This window comes from Rhinatrema bivittatum, chromosome 1 (assembly GCF_901001135.1).
Source record: "Rhinatrema bivittatum chromosome 1, aRhiBiv1.1, whole genome shotgun sequence".
In the NCBI taxonomy this organism is placed as follows: domain Eukaryota; kingdom Metazoa; phylum Chordata; class Amphibia; order Gymnophiona; family Rhinatrematidae; genus Rhinatrema; species Rhinatrema bivittatum.
Window position 1 is genome coordinate 415,436,637 of NC_042615.1, and position 20,067 is coordinate 415,456,703.

The following is a 20,067-nucleotide window of genomic DNA, read 5'->3' on the forward strand; positions in this document are numbered from 1 at the left end:
ATTAACGCTAATATTCAAATTCAGTCATTCTCGGTATGATAGGAGTGACATTACAACTACACACAATGCAGTGAACACTAAGATCCCAAAATAAAGGACTACCGACTGTTCCCACAATACGAAGCACATACCTAACACATGTAAGAGATTGTGTGTTTTCCATAGTGGGCCCAAAACTTTGGAATTCTTTACCTGAAATGTTTGATTCCAGATAAAGATTTAAATGTGAACTAAAAACATGGCTATTCAAAAATGCATAAAACCTAAAACATCAGAATGTACAGATCTACAATAACAAGTAGGAGAAGAGATACTGTTTAATGCATGAGAAACAAGTTAACGAGAGATTATAAGAATCATATGAGTAATCTATTTTATTTCTCTACTTTATGTCTTATGTCCTTGATCTTTAATTAATATGTATTTGAACAATTCAATTGATAGATGTTAATGAATGCTTATGAATACTTCCTATGTAACCCGTCATTATTTGCTGATTTATACCTACGAATGATATTGTAAACAGTTGTGATTTTTACAAGGAACAACAGTATATAAAATGTCTAAATAAATAAATAAATTCTCACGAAAGATGTAAGTCTCCAGGGATGGGGAACTCACTGTCAGGAGCTGACAGCACAAGGGCACTTGGATACAGAAGAGTCTCTCTGGAGCATCAATCGACTAGAAGCCCTTGCCATCCGGTTGGGCATGCTTGTGATTCGGAGACCGATTGCAGGGTCGAGCGATCCGGATAATGTCAGACAATGCGACAACAGAGGCTTCCAAGAGCCATCATGTGTCGCAGGAAATAGTCCAACTTATGGAATAGGTGTATGTGCATCTTCAGATCTCACACACTGAGGGAAAAGACAATATTAAGAGCAGACTTTCTCAGCAGTCTGGATCCAGGAGAATGGGAGTTGTCAAACAAAGCATTCAGCTTGTAGTGGATCATTAGGGCCTTCTGTTTCTGGATCTGCTGGCGACTTCTCACAATGCGAATGTTCCTTGCTTCTTCAGTCGCAGGAGATCCAAAAGTCCTTGAGCATCAATGCCCTAGTGCAGGAGTGGCTGTAGAGGAAGCTACTGTATGCCTTTCCCCTGTGGCCTATATTGGGCAGAATGATTAGGTGGATCGAGAGTCACATGAGGAGGATGCTTCTGGCAGCACCAGATTTGGCCCAGACCATGGTATGCAGATTTGCAAAGGCTCCTGATGGACTCTCTTTTCCAGTTTCCGGCTCACAGGAATCTGCTTTGGCAGGGGCTGGTTCTTCATGAAGATCCTACTCAATTTTGTCTTACAGTATGGCCCTTGAGAGGGCTCGGTTGCTGAAGCATGGATATTCTGCTGCGGTGATTGCCACCTTGCTATGCGCGAGAAAGTTCTTTACTACTTTAGCCTATGTGCAGGTTTGGCGAATGTTTGAGGCTTGGTATGAAGATCGAGGGGTTCTGCCTCATTTGGTTAAGATCTCGCACATTTTAGAATTTTTGCAGGAAGGATTGAGTAAAGGGTTGGCCCTTAATTCATTAAGCTACAGGTGGTGGCTCTTGCCTGTTTTTAAGGTCAATTGAATAGTGGACTCTTGACTCATCCAGATATGGCCCGTTTCTTGAAAGGAGTGAAGCATCTGTTCCCCCCCCCCGCCGCGATTGCTGGCACTTCTGTGGAGTCTTCATCTAGTTTTAGATTTTTTGGCGCGTCCTATTGGGGTAAGTAACAGGGTGAGCCGGCGTCGTGGGCTATGCTAGCCGCTGGATTAAGGAGGTAGTCACAGTTGCTTATGTGGATGCTGAGCCGTTGCCTAGTCAGGTTAGGGTTCATGCCACTAGGGCTCCGGCAGTGTCATGGGCGGAGGTTAGATTGTTTCCCCATCGACATTTGCTGAGCTGCAACGTGATCCTCCTTACACATCTTTTCCAGGCATTACTGCCTAGATGTGCAGGCACAGGAGGACACTATCTTTGCGGTGTTGATTGGACAGCAGGCACCCTCCAGCCCTGTTCTGGAGTAGCTTTGGTACATCTCGTTGGTTCTAGATCCACCTATAGATATACTAAGAAAGGAGACATTACTACTTACTAGAGAAGTGCTTCGGGTAAAAATTTCATGTCTGGCTTCGTTTCGGGCTCCCCCGAGGGCATTTCGTTTTTCCCGTGGTTTGTGGTTTTTTTTTTCAGGGGGCCACGATTTTCGGGTTAGTGCGCGCTAACCTGGCAGAGTTAGCGCGCACTAACTCCAGTTAGCGCGCACTAACTCAAAAATGAATTTTTCCTGAAATTTTGGAAAAAATCAATCATTTTTCGGTTCTCCCGAACCATTCCGAATTAGGCAATTTCGTTGACATTGCTAACTCGGGAAAAACGATTGCACATCTCTACTACTTACCTGATAATTTACTTTTCTTTAATAAGGTCAGGTGCATCCACCTTCCTGCCCATGGTTGCCGGATGATTGTGCTATTGTCCTCTTGTGCGGCTGCATGATTTAGGGATTACTGGTAAATATCAATCCAGTCCCTAGACTAGTGTTATTACATTGTCTGAGCTCAGTGTTTTTCCACAGATGGCTTTTGCAAAGAATACTGGCGGGCTGATGTCACTGCAGGGGTATATATACCATGATGTCAGCTTTGCTCCGTCTCCATCTGCTGGTAGAGGTGCGTAACCACTGGTTCTGGATACACCTGTCCTTATTAAAGAAAAGGAAATGATCTGGTAAGTAGTAATTTCTCCTTCCTCTCCGCAACCTTAATTTCAAAATACAGGACCTATTTATTAAGGTGCATTACCAATAACAGTCATTTAACACACATTTATGGGTCTATATTAATGCTAATGTAGACTTTTCCATTAATATGTAAAATATTTAAGTTGCTAATAAAATTAGGAAAAGCTGCACATTTAAACATATCACAGCTTGCGTTAACATGTGCATCAGTGTTAATATGGTCATTAATGCAAAACTAACTATATCGCTAGAGGTGCAGTTATGTTTCTTCACTAAAAGTGTGTTAAAGCACAAGTGCAGTGCTGCAACATGCTTTTCACTTAAGGACATGATCCTTTAGCAAATAATACATTAAATGTGTTGCATTAAGAATGATTTAAGCATAGTTTAGTAAATATTATCCTATATCCTGCTGTATCTTTGCTCCTAAAATATTCTAGAACCTTTTGTAATCTGAAACCAGATCCAAAATTGCCCCAATCTTTAGGTAAAATCCTTAAAGAAATCTTCTTATATTCTGTTAATATCCAATAAAATATATTTTCAAAACAAATCATCATTCAACACTGCAGGAAACTGCAAACACCTGGTACTATATGAAAAAGGGATTGTTTAGGGGAAAAAACAATGTGGCACCATTTTATTTTTAAACTATTCTAGGTTTTCTAAATAAAATTATGGGGTACTTCATACAGCTTTAAGGAATTTGAATTCACATTCTTTACAAAAGTAAACAGCATTACAACAGTGTAAGTGTACATCATACATTTATTACTGAACAACCCTCAACTCCAAAATTGGGCACAGGGATTAAAAATAAAAATTTCAATTGTACTACTTAGTAAAGCATTACTAGTAACTCTCATAAAAAGTTTACAAATTTTGTTAAAAATTTACCAAGCCTTTGAATGATTTGGTTACAGGTATTTATACATTTAAAACTATATGTCATGTTAAATGATACAATAGAATATGATTTAAAGAAAACACTTGAGAAAATGATTCCAACAAAATCACAAGCTTTCATATTCATTAGCATATCTGAAACATATAAATAGCAAAATGAGGTAACTGACTGTATGAAAGGAGAAACAGCTTTCTTTTGTAAAGGCCTAGAGATAACTCACTCAAAATGTTTTTGTTTTAGTGAGAAACCAAAAATTCTGATTATTGAACTGTGACGAGAAGTAAATATTAACAATTATAACATCACAGTATACTGATTGTAAAAAATCTGCTGAAAAACAAAATCTCTTCATACCAAAATATTTTTTCTTCTGTGAAGAAAACTATAAAATTAAATCCTGAAGATATCTGTAAGCCTTGCTATTTGTTTAAACAAAGTCAAAAGAATCAGACAAGTTAAGAAATCATGCAAGCACACAACATTGCCAACAAAAATGGTAAAGCCAATAACTCTGATATGGGAGAGGGTGAAAACAGAAATAAAGGAAGGCAGGAATAAGGTAGATGTGGAAAGTGGCAGTAATCAGCATTTTTTAATATTATATTCTGGTGTTTTCATGCACCATTCCAGGCTGTGGAATTAGACATATGTACATAAATATGGTAGTAAGAGTTGAGCATGAATTCCCTTCCTTTCCTTGTTTTCTGCCCACACCAGGCAAGAGATGGCTGTAGCCAATTTGGGCTGGTTCAGAACACACGTGTGTGATGTGTGTGCACATTTTATACACACTAACCAGAGGAAAAAATCTGCACAGATCTGGAGAAAACCCATGCAAAAACAAACATTCTAGAAGTTTTGGCCACAAGAGTGTCTATTAAATTCAGTATTGTATAAAATTAAACTATTACCTTCCTGTATTTCCAGTTGGGTATTAATTTTGGGAAAGGGTAATTAACTGAAAATAATTTACTTTGGGAGGAAAATACAAACTAATCCACCCTAGGTCATTTTTATCTTAACATGTATAGGTGCCCTCTTAACTACGTAGTTTTGTCTAAATTAAAAAGTGCCTTCTTTTTACGCTTTAATAAAGTGAATACTGAGTGTATCCTTGCTGTGGTTAGATCTTTACAAGTAAACATTAATTGCAGTGATACTAATATTTCAAAGTATAAGACTAGGCATAATTTTTATTACTTTAACACATGATTTTAAGTAAAATAATAAAAAAAAAACAAAAACAGGCTGGTATATCCAGGAATTTCTTATCCAGTGGTTCGCTAATGTAGCCACAGTTCTGTTTTGAACACAGTGAAAAGAGACAAACATCAATGTATTATTTTTCAGACATTGTAGGTCCAATTCATAACAATTCATATCTCCTGCTAAGAGAGGAGTCACACCAGAAAAAGCAACATTGACCAGATAGTTTGAACTCTATGTTGAGCAGTTTGAGTTTTAGGGTTACAGCATTTAACTGGGATGGATACTGACACCCTACTTGTGTAACTAAACAGAAGCCAAGTGTTTGGAAACATGGGCAATTTGTATTTTTATTTCACTGAACCATAAACTAGGATTAGTCTTTAGAGCCTTTGAATAAGGGAAAGCAGCATTAAGTAACAGAATAACACTGTCTGAAAACACAACTGACTAAAGCATAGCAGCATACATGCACCAGAAGTTATGACACGGGGAACTTAAAGCTGAAATTGGAAGCAAGTAACAGCAATATTGCTTAATGTGCTGCTTGTGCTATTGCAACCAAAGTAATAACAATGAAACTAAACCATAAAAAACAAGTATTGTGTTGAACCCCAGCCCCCAAAGTGCATCTCCTCTTATCATGGTACAACAGAACAAACATTACAGAATTGTTTTAAATGGCAGCTTCAACATTTCACAAGTCTCTATGAATGATAATTCCTGTTTCAATACATAGAAAATTTAAAAAAAGATGGGCAGAGATGGGACTGTACCAGCACTGTTAAGGTTATTTTGCATCTCATTCATACTATATTTAGGCAGGTCTATTAGTAGGTCTTTATACAGCTACAGTAGTAGCTGTATAAAGAAAGCTAACTATTTAAAGAGATGGTAACAAATTGAACCAGATCATGATACAGGAAGCAGTATAATAGTATTACAGTAAAACCAGGAATAGTTTTGCACTCCCAGTCACAAAACAGAGATTAAAAACAGATTGTATCAAACATTTTAAGATCTAGTAGCCTGAATACATTTGACAGCGACACAGTAATATTTTAAAGCATAAAAATGTTATATATAAATGTGATTTGACCAAGTTGTTATGCTTTTCACAGGTGTAATGCCCAGTTATAAAATTAACTACTTTGTAGACATTTCATCTAAGGTTTGCAGCAGAGGAAGCAATGAAAATTCAATGTACTTAATGGAGAATTAACTCTTACTCAGACTTCAAATGTATGTCTTGGAAGGCATAAATAAAATAGATTTGGTCAGTCTATTTTCAAGCACTATTCATTCTAGTGAGAGCCATCTTGTTTTTCAGTAATGGCACCTATGACAGATATCACTTCACTATAGTAGCAATAGCAAATTGGTTTACATTATAATGCATGTCTGCTTTATGTTAATTCATTTGAGATGTAAACAGACAACAGCAGATAAAAATAAACCACTTTCTTAATGAGATTATAATGAAGTGAAAATGTGGTATCCAATAACTAAATTTCAAATTAAACAGCTCCAATACCCAGATTACATATTAAAACTGGGTAAAATTTTGAAAAATGTATTTATTGCCTTAAATTACCTGCAGTTACAGCCCAATAAATATATCCTTTCTTTTTGACGTTTTAGAGGAAATTATACTTTTGAATGGGAATAAAAGGTCATTTTTATATGCCAATTATAGTGGGGAAAATATTTAATGCCTATAATTGCTGCACCTTTAATATTCAATCTGCAGCTGTAAATGCAAGAAACCGGTGTACAGTGCTAGTACTGTTTAAATAAAACAAGAATATACATTGCAGCATAATTAACACTACATACATACATTCCCAGTACATGCTGGTATACAGGTTCTCAAACACACCTGGCTGCATTCATACCCCCCCCCCCAATGCAAAAATGTACACCATACAGACATGCATACAAAATCGCACTGCTACCAACAAGCATACGTACATTCTTTTCATCCCCACTCACAGTATCTGAAGGCTCTATATAAGGTAGATTGCTATATTGTTTGGAGCTACCACTTTTTCATACATATATAAAAACACATGCTAAAAGATCATGTCCAATGTAATCTTGCAGCAACATTCGGAATGACCACACAAAATCCAGGGAATGTTATGTGCGCACACAAAAAAAATAAGCTAAAGAAAAAAACCTTTGGAGTTCCAATCACACGGTTAGTATAACAATCTCATAATTGTGAAGATTAATTAGAAGCTTTGAAATTTTTTAAATCACACAGTGCAAAGAAAGGTCTATTGACCCTTTTGTGTAAAGAGAGGGCTGGAAGCCGCACAAGTCAGTTCAATGGATAGTTTGAATATATAAGTGATGAGGAACACCCAAACTAGAATTGTGCTCTTAAATTGGTCATTCTGAATCATGGTGCACTTCTGAAGCATCAGCTCGACAAATTGGGCAGGTACGATTTGCCTGAAAAAACAAAAGTAAAAAAAAATTTAAATTATAACTATGTAATTAACTTTGGTGCAAGATAGAACAAACAAACAAGTAGTGTTTTCTAATTGCAGTTAATCAATGAAGAACCTTCTCTAAACATAAATCAAAATCTTACAGTGCGGTAAACCACCCAACACCCAATCACTGACTTCTTACTGGATTATCCTCTCCAACCCTAAAATATAATTTCTTCCAATTTATTAATTCCATATTTTTTTCACCTTTGCCTTTTCTTGGAGATTATCAAAGATATAACCAATAGTTCCTGAATCTAGGTGTTTGTGTATACTCTATAAGAAAGAGCAGATTATACTTAAACAGGCCGATACAGTAAGGTCAACGGAAAACGGGTGATCAGTGTTGAGCGCCTGCTTTCCTTTTTTTTTTTGTCATAATCCTGTTTTTATTAGAGAGCAACACAGGTACAATCAATATCCCAAACTTAGGAAAAGAGAACACAATAGAAATCAAATATTATCAGTATAACATTTCAAGAACAATTCCCAAATATAGCAAGGTCAACTAGAACAGTACCCCATGTACTCTCCTTTTGTGGTCCTCCGGACCCAGAAAAACAGATTAAACTCCAAGCATATCCCACCACCCAATCACACCACAGACCTCCACTAACATTCCACACACTACACACATTACCCCTCCCCCCCCCCCGCCCTGGGAGACACCCCCTCTATAATTAGCATTGTCCAACAGTGGTAATAAAACAACGCTATAGGCCTTTGCAAAGTTCAGTCATCATTGTAATGCACAATAGTCTCAGAGCAAGACACTTCCAAGAGGGATGATAACCAGCGGCGGTTAATGTAGATTGAAGGTCCGATGGCAATAGGCCATAACAGGCTGACCAACAAGACTGGTATAGTATATCCCTGTCTCTCTCACTGTCCATGGCAATCAGTCGTTCCATTTGCATTGAAAAGGTTAGCCGCCCAAACCATGCACGCAGGCTGGGCGGCGTGTCTGGGGTTATCCTGTCAGCTAAGATCATATGGCATGCCAGCAATATTGCAGTATGGCCAAATTTATCCAAAGAATTTGTAAGAAGGGAGAGCTCCTCTTAAACCAGAGAGAAGTAACTTGCCTGTCCAGCCAATAGACGAGCCAGTACATTGAGCTACTACTGCAAGCACCTTCAGCCAAAATGTATGCAAAACGGGGCAAAGAAATAATCTGTGTGTCAAAGTGCCTAGCACTTGATGACATTGATGACATTTGGGGAGGGTAACCGTCCCATCCGGCAACGGCGAACATCATCGCAGAAAATGTGGTGCAAAATCTTAAATTGTAGCTCCTGAAGAAAGAGATCTGGTAGGCTTTTGGGCATAAGCTTAAAACAGGAAAGCAAATAAGAAGTAGGTATTCCCCTGGTCCATGCCTCAGCCCAGTAGCGTGCCAAAGAGGCCACATGCGTCACAGAGCAATATGCTCTACCAAACTCACACCAACCTTTGATGGAGTTACACTTTAAGGCCCCATAAAAAAAACGCTGTGTAAAGGCTGACTCCCGATGATATGACTCCTCAGTCCAATGAAAGGATTGGAGATAGTGACAGGTCTGTAAATATGCATAGAAATGTTTAGCTGGTAAATCATATTCTCGGGCCAAAAATGCGAAGTCATGCACTATTGGCGAGTCAGTAACACAGAAGCAAAAAATAAACGCTAAACCTTTCTGTAACCATGCATCAAAAAGAAAATAGTTCTCTCGACCTGGAAGAAAGTCCAAATTACCCATTAAAGGCATGAAAAGAGAGGACCGTATCCATCGCCAGCCCTGTCGACATGGTTGCACCAAGTTTCAAGGGATATTTAAGGTTTGATAAGCCCCAGGACTCGCCTGAATCAAGTACAATGGGGACCAAGGTGCAACCATGCTTATAACCAACCCATCCTCACAATATGCATATTCATCGAGGATCCATTCTCCCACAAATCTAAGTTGGCAGGCCGCATTGTATAACCGAACATCCGGCAGGCCAAGTCCACCCTCCCCTCTCTGAGACATCAACACCTGATAGCTTAACCTCGCTTTCTTCCCCACCCAAAGAAATTTTTGAAAAGAAGACTGCAACCACTTTAAATCTCTGCTAGTAAGCCAGCAGGGCAACATATGCAATTTATAAAGAAGTTTAGGCATAAGGACCATCTTAAAAAGAGCACTTCTACTAAAAAGGGAGAGGGGCAGAGAGCGCCAAGCCTTCAGTTGAGCATCCATGTCTACTAGTGTGCTTCTTATATTCAAAGCATAAAGGTCCAAAGGGTCCCGAGAGATCCAAACCCCCAAATATTTCATTTTATTCTGAGCCCACGTGAACGGGAACCCTCCCGGCCAATGTTGTTGTATACCAGGATCAAGGGCAAGCGCTTCTGATTTAGAAAAGTTAATGGTCAGGCCTGAAATAGAGCGAAAAACATTAAAACATTGAATAATGACGGATACTAGTCCGAGGCTGCCCCACAAACAACAAGATATCATCAGCGAACATTGCTAACTTCATCTGATGATGGCCTACGCGAAGGCCTTGAAACCTATCCTCCAAACGCAACTTAATAGCCAGAGGCTCCAAGGCTAATACAAATAAAAGAGACAAACAAAGGGCATCCCTGACGCACCCCACATAGAATAGGGAAAGCTTCTGACAAAGTACCATTGATAAGTAACCGGGCACTTGGATTAGCATACAGGGCTCGCAGCCAGGATAAAAAGGAACCCGATATGCCATATGCTTTCAAGGCCCAAAATAAATAGTCCCATGAAAGTAAATCAAAAGCTTTTTCAGCATCTAAGCTCAACACCAGGGCTTCCGTTTTAGAGTGAAAATTTAATAGGCCAATCAGGCGCCGCACATTTTTAACGCCGTGGCGCCCCTTAATAAAGCCGGTTTGGTCACCGTGGATCACGGAGGGCAGAAGGAGATTCAATCTAGCCGCCAGCACTGTTGCTAATATTTTTAAATCCCCATTTATAAGAGAAATGGGCCTTATGAGCCCACTTCCTGTAAGTCCTTCCCAGGTTTGGGGAGCAACACTATAGTGGATTGATTTTCTGCGGGCGTAACCGGATTCTCCTGGACTAAGCTATTATAATATGGTCGCAGCGCAGGTAAGATGGAGAATTTCAAAATCTTATTAAACTCCGGCCCAAGGCCATCTGGACCAGCCACCTTTCCCAACTTAAGGCCATCTGAGAATCTGCGCCTCAGTAAGGTGCAGCCAAGGAAGATCAGAAAAGAAAGACTCTCTTGATGAGGTATGGCTATCCTTTTTCCCATAAAGCCCACTATAATATTCCAGAAAACAATTCATAATTGCTGCCGAGGCGGTTTGACTGGACCCCAATCTATCTTTAATACTAGTTATGAAAGATTTAGGGCCACGCGCCCTAACCAAACTAGCCAACAACTTACTGGGCTGATTACCATATCGATACAATTGATATTTATAATATCTCATAGACTTGGATGCTCGCTGAAACAAAAGCGTTTGCAAAGTCTTCCTCAATTCGTCTACTTCACGCTTGCTAGAGTCTGACATGGCACTAATATGTCGGAGCTGTGCCTGTTTCAATTCGTCAGTTATTTTAAGAATTGCAGCATTACGTTTCTTATTCTGAGTAGCAACATAGACTATAATGTGTCCCCGCATTACTGCTTTTCCTGCTTCCCATAGAACCCGTGGCATAATACCAGAAGTATTATTTAGAAGCATATATTCTTCCCAACGGGTTACCAGGTAGCGAGAAAACTCCTTATCCAAGAACAGCCCCGGAGACATGCTCCAAGAAAAAGGGGGCTTAGGAGTACGTCCAAATGTTACTGTAACAGAGATTGGCGCGTGATCCGATAAGGCAAATGTGCCTATGGTAGCGGCCGTCACCCTGGGGAACAGGAACTCCGAGATAAAAAAATAATCCAAACGGGAATAAGACCCATGAGGATGTGAAAAAAAGGTGTAGTCCTGCTCTCCAGGGTGCAACGCCCTCCAAATGTCCAGCAAGCGCAATTCATGGCATAGAAAGTTAGGACCTTTATGGATATCATTAAGTTCTACAGATTTAGGAGGTTTGCAGTCTTCCAACTTATTGGCTACCATATTGAAATCCCCTCCCACCAAAAGTGCACAATCAGAAAGTTCACTAAAGATCCCCACTAGACGAGTAAAAAATGCATGCTGATACACATTAGGTGCATATACATTACACAATGCCACTCTTTGCTGATTACACAATCCCTGGACTATGACATAGCGACCCTCAGGATCGTGCCATACCTGTTCAGATTGAAAAGGCAGCTGTTTATGAATGAGTATAGCCACCCCTCGTTTTCTGGAAGAGCATGAGGAGAAAAAACACTGCCCCACCCACTCTCTTTGTAATTTGACATGTTCACTTGCTGACAAGTGAGTCTCTTGAAGGAACACAACCTGCGACCCCATATGTTTAAAAGCCATAAGGAGTTTCTTTCGTTTAATAGGGGAGTGTATGCCATCTACATTAAGAGATGTGCATTTTAGTGTAGCCATAACCTAGGGTGCTTTAAGAAATATTACCAATAGGATGCGACAAAGGTGCCATGGCAACAAAAAGAAATCCCGGGGCTCCCCAGCCTAAGCCCCCAGGATCATAAGGAAATAACCACCACAGACATAGATCAATATCCATAAAAAACTGCCTTATCACCCAAATGAAAGGGATGTCTCCCAGGATTTCCACCCCCCCCCAGCAGATGGAACTTCACAACCCAATCACACCATTCACACCAGACATACCACAACCATACCAACTCACATACACACAGAATCCACAACACAAATACCTGCCCCAAGAGGCTCAGAGCCACTCCTCCCACCCCCATGCCTGGAAGCAGTAGGGATAAGGCTCCCCTCTAGGCCCCCAGCCCCCGAAACAACAACAGAACTTGTACAAAGAATCAAGCAACTTTAACAGCATTTAGAGTTATGGTGGAGCCACGAGGTCCCCAATCAAGGGGACCTCGACATGCCAGTTGTACTCCAAAGACGCGGGCAGCTTAGTGAAGTCAGACAAGATCGTGTCTCAGCTACAAAATCTTATGACATGTCCCGTCGATCCCCAAGGTTAGAAAAAGAACTGCTGAACAAGAACCAGGATCCTCAGCTTTCCTCCCTCTGTTCCGCAACAAAGAAGGGTTCCCTACAACAATCATCATTTAGTCTTCCCCTGCAGCAGACAAGGTAGCTATAAATCTGTCCGCAGCATCTCTGGAGGTGAAAAAAAAAACCTCGTTATCATGAAAGACTCGCAGCTTAGCTAGATAAAGCAACCCAAATTTGATGTCTCGCATATGCAACTCTGTACACGCCGGGGACATGGTCTTTTGTTGCGCCGCCGTCGCCGCTGAAAAATCATTAAATAGAAGTATCTTATGGCCTTGAAATTCCATGGACACCTGCTTAGACGCTCGCATGATCTGCGTTTTATGGGCCCAGTTCAGTATTTTCGCTATCACCGGTCTGGGCCTGTTCGCTCCTTCCCGGAAGATTCCAATTCGATGAACTCATTCGCAGACCATTGGTGTCACAGAAAACTCCAGACCCAGTTGTTTCGGCACCCAAGATTCCACAAATTTGGACAACGCACTGTCTTTAACTGACTCTGGAACCCTGATAATACGAATATTATTCCTCCGACTTCTGTCTTCTAAATCTTCAATTTTGGCCAGCAAGTCTCGTTGAGTAGCTTACAGTGCGCTTCTACACTGCGCTCCGATTCGCCCAGCCGGTCTCCATGATCCAACAGAACATGTTCCGCTTCATCCAACCGTTTCGTCTGACCTTCCAGCGCTGATTTGATGTTGTCCATGGATGCCTGTATTTTAGTAACACTGCTGTGACACTTTGAGAAATTTGAAGACAGCGAATCAAGAACCTTTGAGCCTGCAGGGGCCTCCATCTTAGCAACAGGGGTGCGGGACTGGCAGACGACACTCTTCCGCGCACTCCTCTGTCGCATCGCCCCCACCCCTCCGAAAAGTAAGGGGGCCCCTGGGCAGCAGTACAACCACCAGATGAGAAACAGACACCTGCAAAGGGACCGCGGAGCTCAAGCCTCCTCCGCCAGTCTTGGTGACGTCATCACCCTTTTTTACCCCGCAGAGTTTTACGCTGCAAAGATGGCTGCCAGCACAAACTGAGCTGATGTTGACTTTCCTTTTAAGCTTCCCCGCTACCCCTCTAGCCACGCTGTTTCTCCGATGAAGGGTCAGCTCTCCTACTCCAGTCAGCCCAACCCTGCTACCAAAAATCGCGATGTGAAAGGGTATAAAAACCAGGGCTATTCTTAATTTATTGTAAAGGTTCTGTTGTCAACATGTATCTCCCGGCTCTGACGACCGACAATTCAAAGGTGGAGCAGGGAAGGGGGGAGGAGGGGGTGCTCCGGCGCAAGACTGCCCGTTCGTCTCCCGACCTCCAGCACAGCTCATGAGGAATATTTGTTGGGTTTTTGTTTTTTTTTTAAATTTAAATGAATACCGGGATCTGGTATGTAATGAATTCAGCCCGGACTAGTCTGCATCGGGGAATCAGTGACTACGCTCGCACCGAAGATGGCGGTCAGGAGATCAGAAAGGCAAAAACTTCCCTGATTCGCAGTGCTCCCATCTTGCAGCAGTCAACCCGGTTCTCCCAGCACCAGGCTGCCCACTAGTCCCATGGTGCTCGCCCCCACAACAGCAAACTCAGAGGACTGCTCTTTGTTTTTAAGTTGTCGGCCGTGCTGTTGCTTCTTGCCTTTACCTTCACCGCTTTTCGCCCGGTCAGTCTGTCTCACACGGGGCTCACGCGCCTCAAGATGGCGGGCGGGAGAACAAGCAGCAGAAGCCTTCTCCACTGCCCAGTGCCGTCCACTCGCCGCGGTCAGACCTCCTTTGCGGGCGATTTTGATCCTCACAAATTGCTGAAACTGTCGCTGCAGTGATTCGCCGGATTTAGTGTCAATTTCAGGGGAAATTAAATATAGTGGGGCTGAGCAATGTGAAGCCTCAGGCATAAGCAGCCATCTTCGAGCGCGGCGAACAGCCCCCCCCCCGAGCGCCTGCTTTCCTAACGCGTGCCCAGTCTGGGCATGCGATACCGTATTTAAATGAGGGGTTGCGCTGAAAAGGAGGCACTAGGGACAACAGCGCGTCCCTAGCGCCTCCTTAGCAGCAGAAGCCCAGGAGAGGTGGCTGTCAGTGAGTTTGGAAAATGGACACTCAATTTTACTAGCGTCCATTTTCCTAACCTGTACATAGCCACGGGTTAGGAAAATGGGTGCTTGTAAAATTGAGTGGCTGTTTTCCTAACTTTACCCGCCAGCACACTTCTTTTTAAATTTTTCTTTAACCTTTTGGTTCCTCTGACTTAATATCGCCACAGTATTTTCTGCTTTTCTGTACACTTTTTTTGGGCTACTCAGCAATTAATGCCTGTTCTTGGGCAGGTGCTAATTTCTGAGGGTAAAATGTGTGGATCAAATGCACTTTTTTTTTTTTTTTAACTGTATCCTGGGCAGATACAGTAAAAGCCTTATCTACATGGATTTGTGTGATGAGCGCTATTAGTTTTTGGGTTTTTTTTAGGGGGGGGGAGGTTTGGGCATGTGTTTTGGATGCGCTTAACCCCTTACTGTATAAGGGGCTGTAGATGCGCGCCCAAAACAGGTCCAACCCAGGTTAAACAGTGCGCTCAGCTGAGTGCATTTTACTGTATCAGCCTGAAAGGAAATGACAGAGAAATTGAGTTAAAAGTTGTATGCATTGGAATTGCAAGAAATGGAAAGATGGGTTAAAAAAAGGAGCTGAAGTAGTATGCTAAGGCATGGATGATAGTGCATTAATAGCAGACGTGGGAAATAAATCTGGTAGGAGAGAAGATAAAATGAAGGTTTCCCATTTTCAACTATCATCTCTCAAGTGTTCAGCAGATTCTCACTCCAAGATTAAAACTAGTTGTAGGATAATGGTGATTTAACTTGGCCCAATAACATAATTTTTGCTTTTTTCCCTCAGTTAGATATGAAATATTTATATTAAGCTCTATATTAAAAACTGAAGTAGTTCTTGAGAAAAACATTGAAGTGTTACCAGAAAAGAGAGAAAAAACCCAATGCATGCAGAATTTCAAGATCCATAACCAAAAGAAAAAGCTAATTGAGATGGATAACTCTGTCATCAGTGGCACAACTGCAAAAGGAAAGAGTGAAGTGAATAACAAATCTCAACTAAAGACTCATAAGAAGTCCAGGAAAAGCAATAACCTTAAAGAGAGAACCTGGAAAGCTATGACCACAAATGCTCATAGTTTGGGAAATAAAATCCCAGATCTGCAGGCCCTAATGACGGAGGCAAAATTGGACATTATTGCTATCACAGATACATGGTTCACAGAATCTCATGATTGGGATACAGCAATGTTGAGATTACTTACCTGGTAATCTTCTTTTCCTTAGTGTAGACAGATGGACTCAGTACAAATGGGATAGTATCCGCGTGCTAGCAGTTGGAGACGGATCTGACGTCAGCACGGGGTATATAGCCCCACAGGAAGCGAAGTGATTCAGTAATCTTCCTTGCAAAAGCTGTTATGGATGTGTGTACTGACGCTCAGTGAAAAGTGAAAAGTGAAAACAGGATTCCCCTGACCGATTGACATTGGCTGGAGACCGCCAGCATTCACAACCGGAAGGCGTGGACACTGGTAGAGTGCACGCTCTTATGAAAACAAATGCCATGGCTCACCTGGAATCTGTGAAACCCATGTACACAGGCAGCTGGGCGGGATGCTGAGTCCATCTGTCTACACTAAGGAAAAGAAGATTACCAGGTAAGTAATCTCAACATTTCCTGGCGTGTAGCCAGATGGACTCAGTACAAATGGGATGTACAAAAGCTTTACTCCCAGTCGGGGCGGGAGGCTGCCTGAGGACCATGTAGTACTGCCCTCGCAAAAGCGGAGTCCTCCCTGGCCTGGACATCCAGACGGTAGAACCTGGAAAAGGTATGGAGGGAGGACCACGTCGCCGCTTTACAGATTTCTGCCGGCGACAGCATCCTGGATTCAGCCCAAGATGCCGCCTGTGCTCTGGTAGAATGAGCCTTGACCTGTAGAGGCGGAGCCTTCCCAGCCTCCACGTAGGCGGCTCTGACAACTTCTTTAATCCAGTGGGCAATGGTGGGCCGAGAGGCTGCTTCACCTTGCGTCTTCCCGCTGTGTAGGACGAACAGGTGGTCCGTCTTTCGCAGGTCTTGTGTCATTTCCAGATACCTGGGCAGCAATCTGCCGATGTCGAGATGGCGTAATAAACGGCCTTCTTCAGATTTCTTCAAACCTACCGTGGTAGGCAAGGATATGGTTTGGTTAAGATGAAACTGTGAAACCACTTTAGGGAGAAAGGAGGGAACCGTCCGAAGATGGATAGCCTCCGGAGTGATTCTTAGAAAGGGATCACGGCAGGACAGTGCTTGTAGCTCAGAGATGCGGCGTGTGGAGCACACCGCCAGCAAGAACACCAACTTCAAGGTTAGAGACCGGAGAGACAAGCCCTGAAGGGGTCTGAAGGTGGATCCCGCGAGGAAATCCAAAACAAGATTAAGGTTCCATAAGGGCACAGGCCACTTTAGTGGCGGACGAATATGCTTGACCCCTTGCAGGAAACGAGAAACATCTGGGTGCTTGGCGATGTCTTGCCATCCCTCCTGGGACCATAGCAAGACAGTGCCGCAACCTGAACTTTGATGGAGCTGAGGGAGAGACCCTTCTGAAGCCCATCCTGCAGGAAATCCAACACGATAGGTATGGAGGTGGCATGGGGATTGGTGCAGTGAGTGTCGCACCATGCTTCAAATACTCTCCAGATCCGTACGTAGGTGAGGGATGTGGAAAACTTGCGAGCTCGGAGGAGTGTATCAATCACGGGCCCCGAGTAACCTCTCTTCTTCAGTCTAGCCCTCTCAATGGCCAGACCGTAAGAGAGAATTGAGCTGGATCCTCGTGTTAAATGGGACCTTGACGTAGAAGGTCCCAGAGAGGAGGCAGAGGAAGAAGCTCCCCTGCCAGTAGTCTTCTCATGTCTGCGTACCAGGGTCTTCTTGGCCAGTCTGGTGCCACTAGAAGAACTAGGCCCCGGTGCGCCTGAATCTTGTGGATGATGGCGCCCAGCAGAGGCCACGGAGGAAAGGCGTATAGTAGAGTCCCTGGAGGCCACGGCTGGACCAGGGCATCGATTCCGTGCGAAAACGGGTCGCGCCTGCGGCTGAAGTATCTGGGCACTTGCGCATTGGACTTGTCCGTCAATAAATCCATGTCCGGAATCCCCCAGTGATCCACAATCATCTGGAAGGCTGTGGGTGACAGCTGCCACTCTCCCGGATTTAGACTTTCCCTGCTGAGGAAGTCCGCTGTGGTATTGTCCTTCCCGGCGATGTGGACGGCGGAGATGTCCAGAAGAGTCGCCTCTGCCCAAATCATCAGTGGGGCAATCTCTAGGGATACCTGTCGGCTCCTGGTTCCGCCCTGACGGTTGATGTAGGCCATTGTAGTGGCGTTGTCGGACATCACTCTGACAGCTCTGTGCCTCAGTCTGTGAGCGAATTGAAGGCATGCCAATCGGACTGCCCGGGCCTCCAGGCGATTGATGTTCCACGAGGACTCCTCCCTGTTCCATCGCCCTTGCGCGGTGAGTTCTTCGCAATGTGCGCCCCAGCCGCTCAGGCTGACATCCGTGGTAAGCAAGGTCCACGTGGGCGAGGACATCTTTGACCCCCTGTTCAGGTGGTTGGACTGCAACCACCACCGCAACTGGGTCCGAACTCTGGCTGGTAGAGGAAGGTGTGTGGAATAGTCCCGTCGACGGGGGCTCCAGCGAGAGAGCAGAGAATGCTGTAGAGGTCTCATATGGGCCCGCGCCCAAGGCACCACTTCCAGGGTGGATGCCATGAGACCCAGAACCTGCAGATAATCCCAGGCTATGGGCCGACTGGCTCCCATCAGATACTGGATACGCTGCCGAAGTTTCAACTGTCTCTTGGTCGTAAGACTGACCGTGTCTGCCCGGGTGTCGAACTGCACTCCCAGATATTCTATTGACTGGGAAGGTTGTAGGCAGCTCTTGCTGAGGCTGATCGCCCAAGCTTTCCAGAAGGGCTATCACTCTGTCGGTTGTCCGAAGGCTCTCTTCCCGAGATTTCGCCCTGATCAGCCAGTCGTCCAGGTAGGGATGGACCAGAATCCCCTCCCGCCTGAGTGCCGCTGCCACCACCACTACCACTTTGGTGAATGTCCGTGGGAACGTGGCCAACCCGAAGGGTAGAGCCCAAAACTGGAATTGGCGGCCCAGAACCTTGAAGCGCAGGTAGCGCTGATGATCTGGATGGATCGGAATATGAAGATATGCTTCTGACAGGTCTAATGCCGTGAGGAATTCTCCGGGCTGGACTGCGGCTTTGACGGAGCGCAGAGTTTCCATGCAAAACCTCGGTACCCGTAAGTATCGATTGACTGACTTGAGGTCCAGAACAGGCTGAAAGGTACCCCCTTTCTTGGGTACCATGAAATAAATGGAATAGTGTCCAGAATTCACTTCCCAGGCAGGTACTGGGATGATGGCGTTCAAGGACAGGAGCCTCGCCAGGGTAGCTTCCAACGCTGCCTTCTTGTGCAGGGGACATGAACAGTCCACAAACTTGTCCAGGGGAAGATGATGGAAGTCCAGATAATATCCTTCCCGGATAACGGCGAGGACCCACTGGTCCGACGTGATCTCGACCCATCTGGGGTAGAAGAGGGTCAACCTGCCCCCTATGGCTCCGTCCCCCAGATGAATCGGCAAATTGTCATTGTGGGGCGCGACCGGGACCGGAGCCCAGACCAGCCCCCCGCTTGCGCTGCTTGGACCGAAAGGACTGATTCCTGGCCTGAGGACGTGTCGCCTGATAGCGCCCCCTATACGGAACAAAGCGCTGTGAACTCCTGCCCCTGGAGGGCCGTGGAAAGGAGCGCTGTCCCCTCCTGGATCGATCTTCCGGCAGTCTAGGCACAGGAGAGGCACCCCAGGTAGTGGCTAGCCTATCAAGGTCACTGCCAAACAGAAACGAGCCCTGAAAGGGTAACCTGGTGAGGCGAGACTTCGAAGGCGCATCAGCTGACCATGGCCGGATCCAGAGCTGCCTCCTGGCGGCTACGGAGGATGAAATCCCCTTAGCTGTAGTCCGGACCAAATCCGATGCGGCATCTGTGAGGAAGGAAAGAGCGGACTCCATGTCAGCCGCTGGAGCGTTGTTCCTGACCTGAGACAAGAGGGCACGTGTCACCATGGTGCAGCAGGCAGCAATCCGCAAAGAAAGAGCTGCCACCTCAAAAGTTTGTTTCAAAATGGCGTCCATTCGCCTGTCATGAGGCTCCCTGAGGGCCGTCCCTCCTTCCACTGGAATGGTAGTGCGCTTGACTACAGCGCTAATTAAGGCGTCCACCTGAGGACACGCCAGCAGGTCCTGGAGAGCCGGTGCCAATGGGTACATGCCCTTCAGGGCCCGGCCCCCTTTGAATGAAGCCGCCGGCACCGCCCACTCCAAATCTATTAGTTGCTGAGCTGCTTGCAAGAAAGGAAAATGGCGGGCTGTAGGATGAAGACCTTCCAGCAGGGGGTTCTGCGCAGAAGGTACCGAAGCACTGGGACCAGTGATATCCAACTCCGCCAGAC

The 20,067-nt window shown here is 44.3% G+C and overlaps 1 protein-coding gene across 2 annotated transcripts in view; it reads right to left on the reverse strand.

Annotated features, from left to right (window-relative positions):
• Nucleotides 1–3,487: 3,487 nt before the first annotated feature.
• RNF38 (ring finger protein 38) overlaps nt 3,488–20,067 on the reverse strand; it is a 589,332-nt gene continuing 572,752 nt past the window's right edge. For both annotated transcript variants that reach the window (XM_029602782.1, XM_029602791.1), the window contains one exon: nt 3,488–7,307. In XM_029602782.1, the coding sequence (XP_029458642.1) occupies nt 7,130–7,307 (178 nt within the window). In that variant the 3' untranslated portion in view covers nt 3,488–7,129. The remainder of the gene's footprint in view (nt 7,308–20,067) is intronic.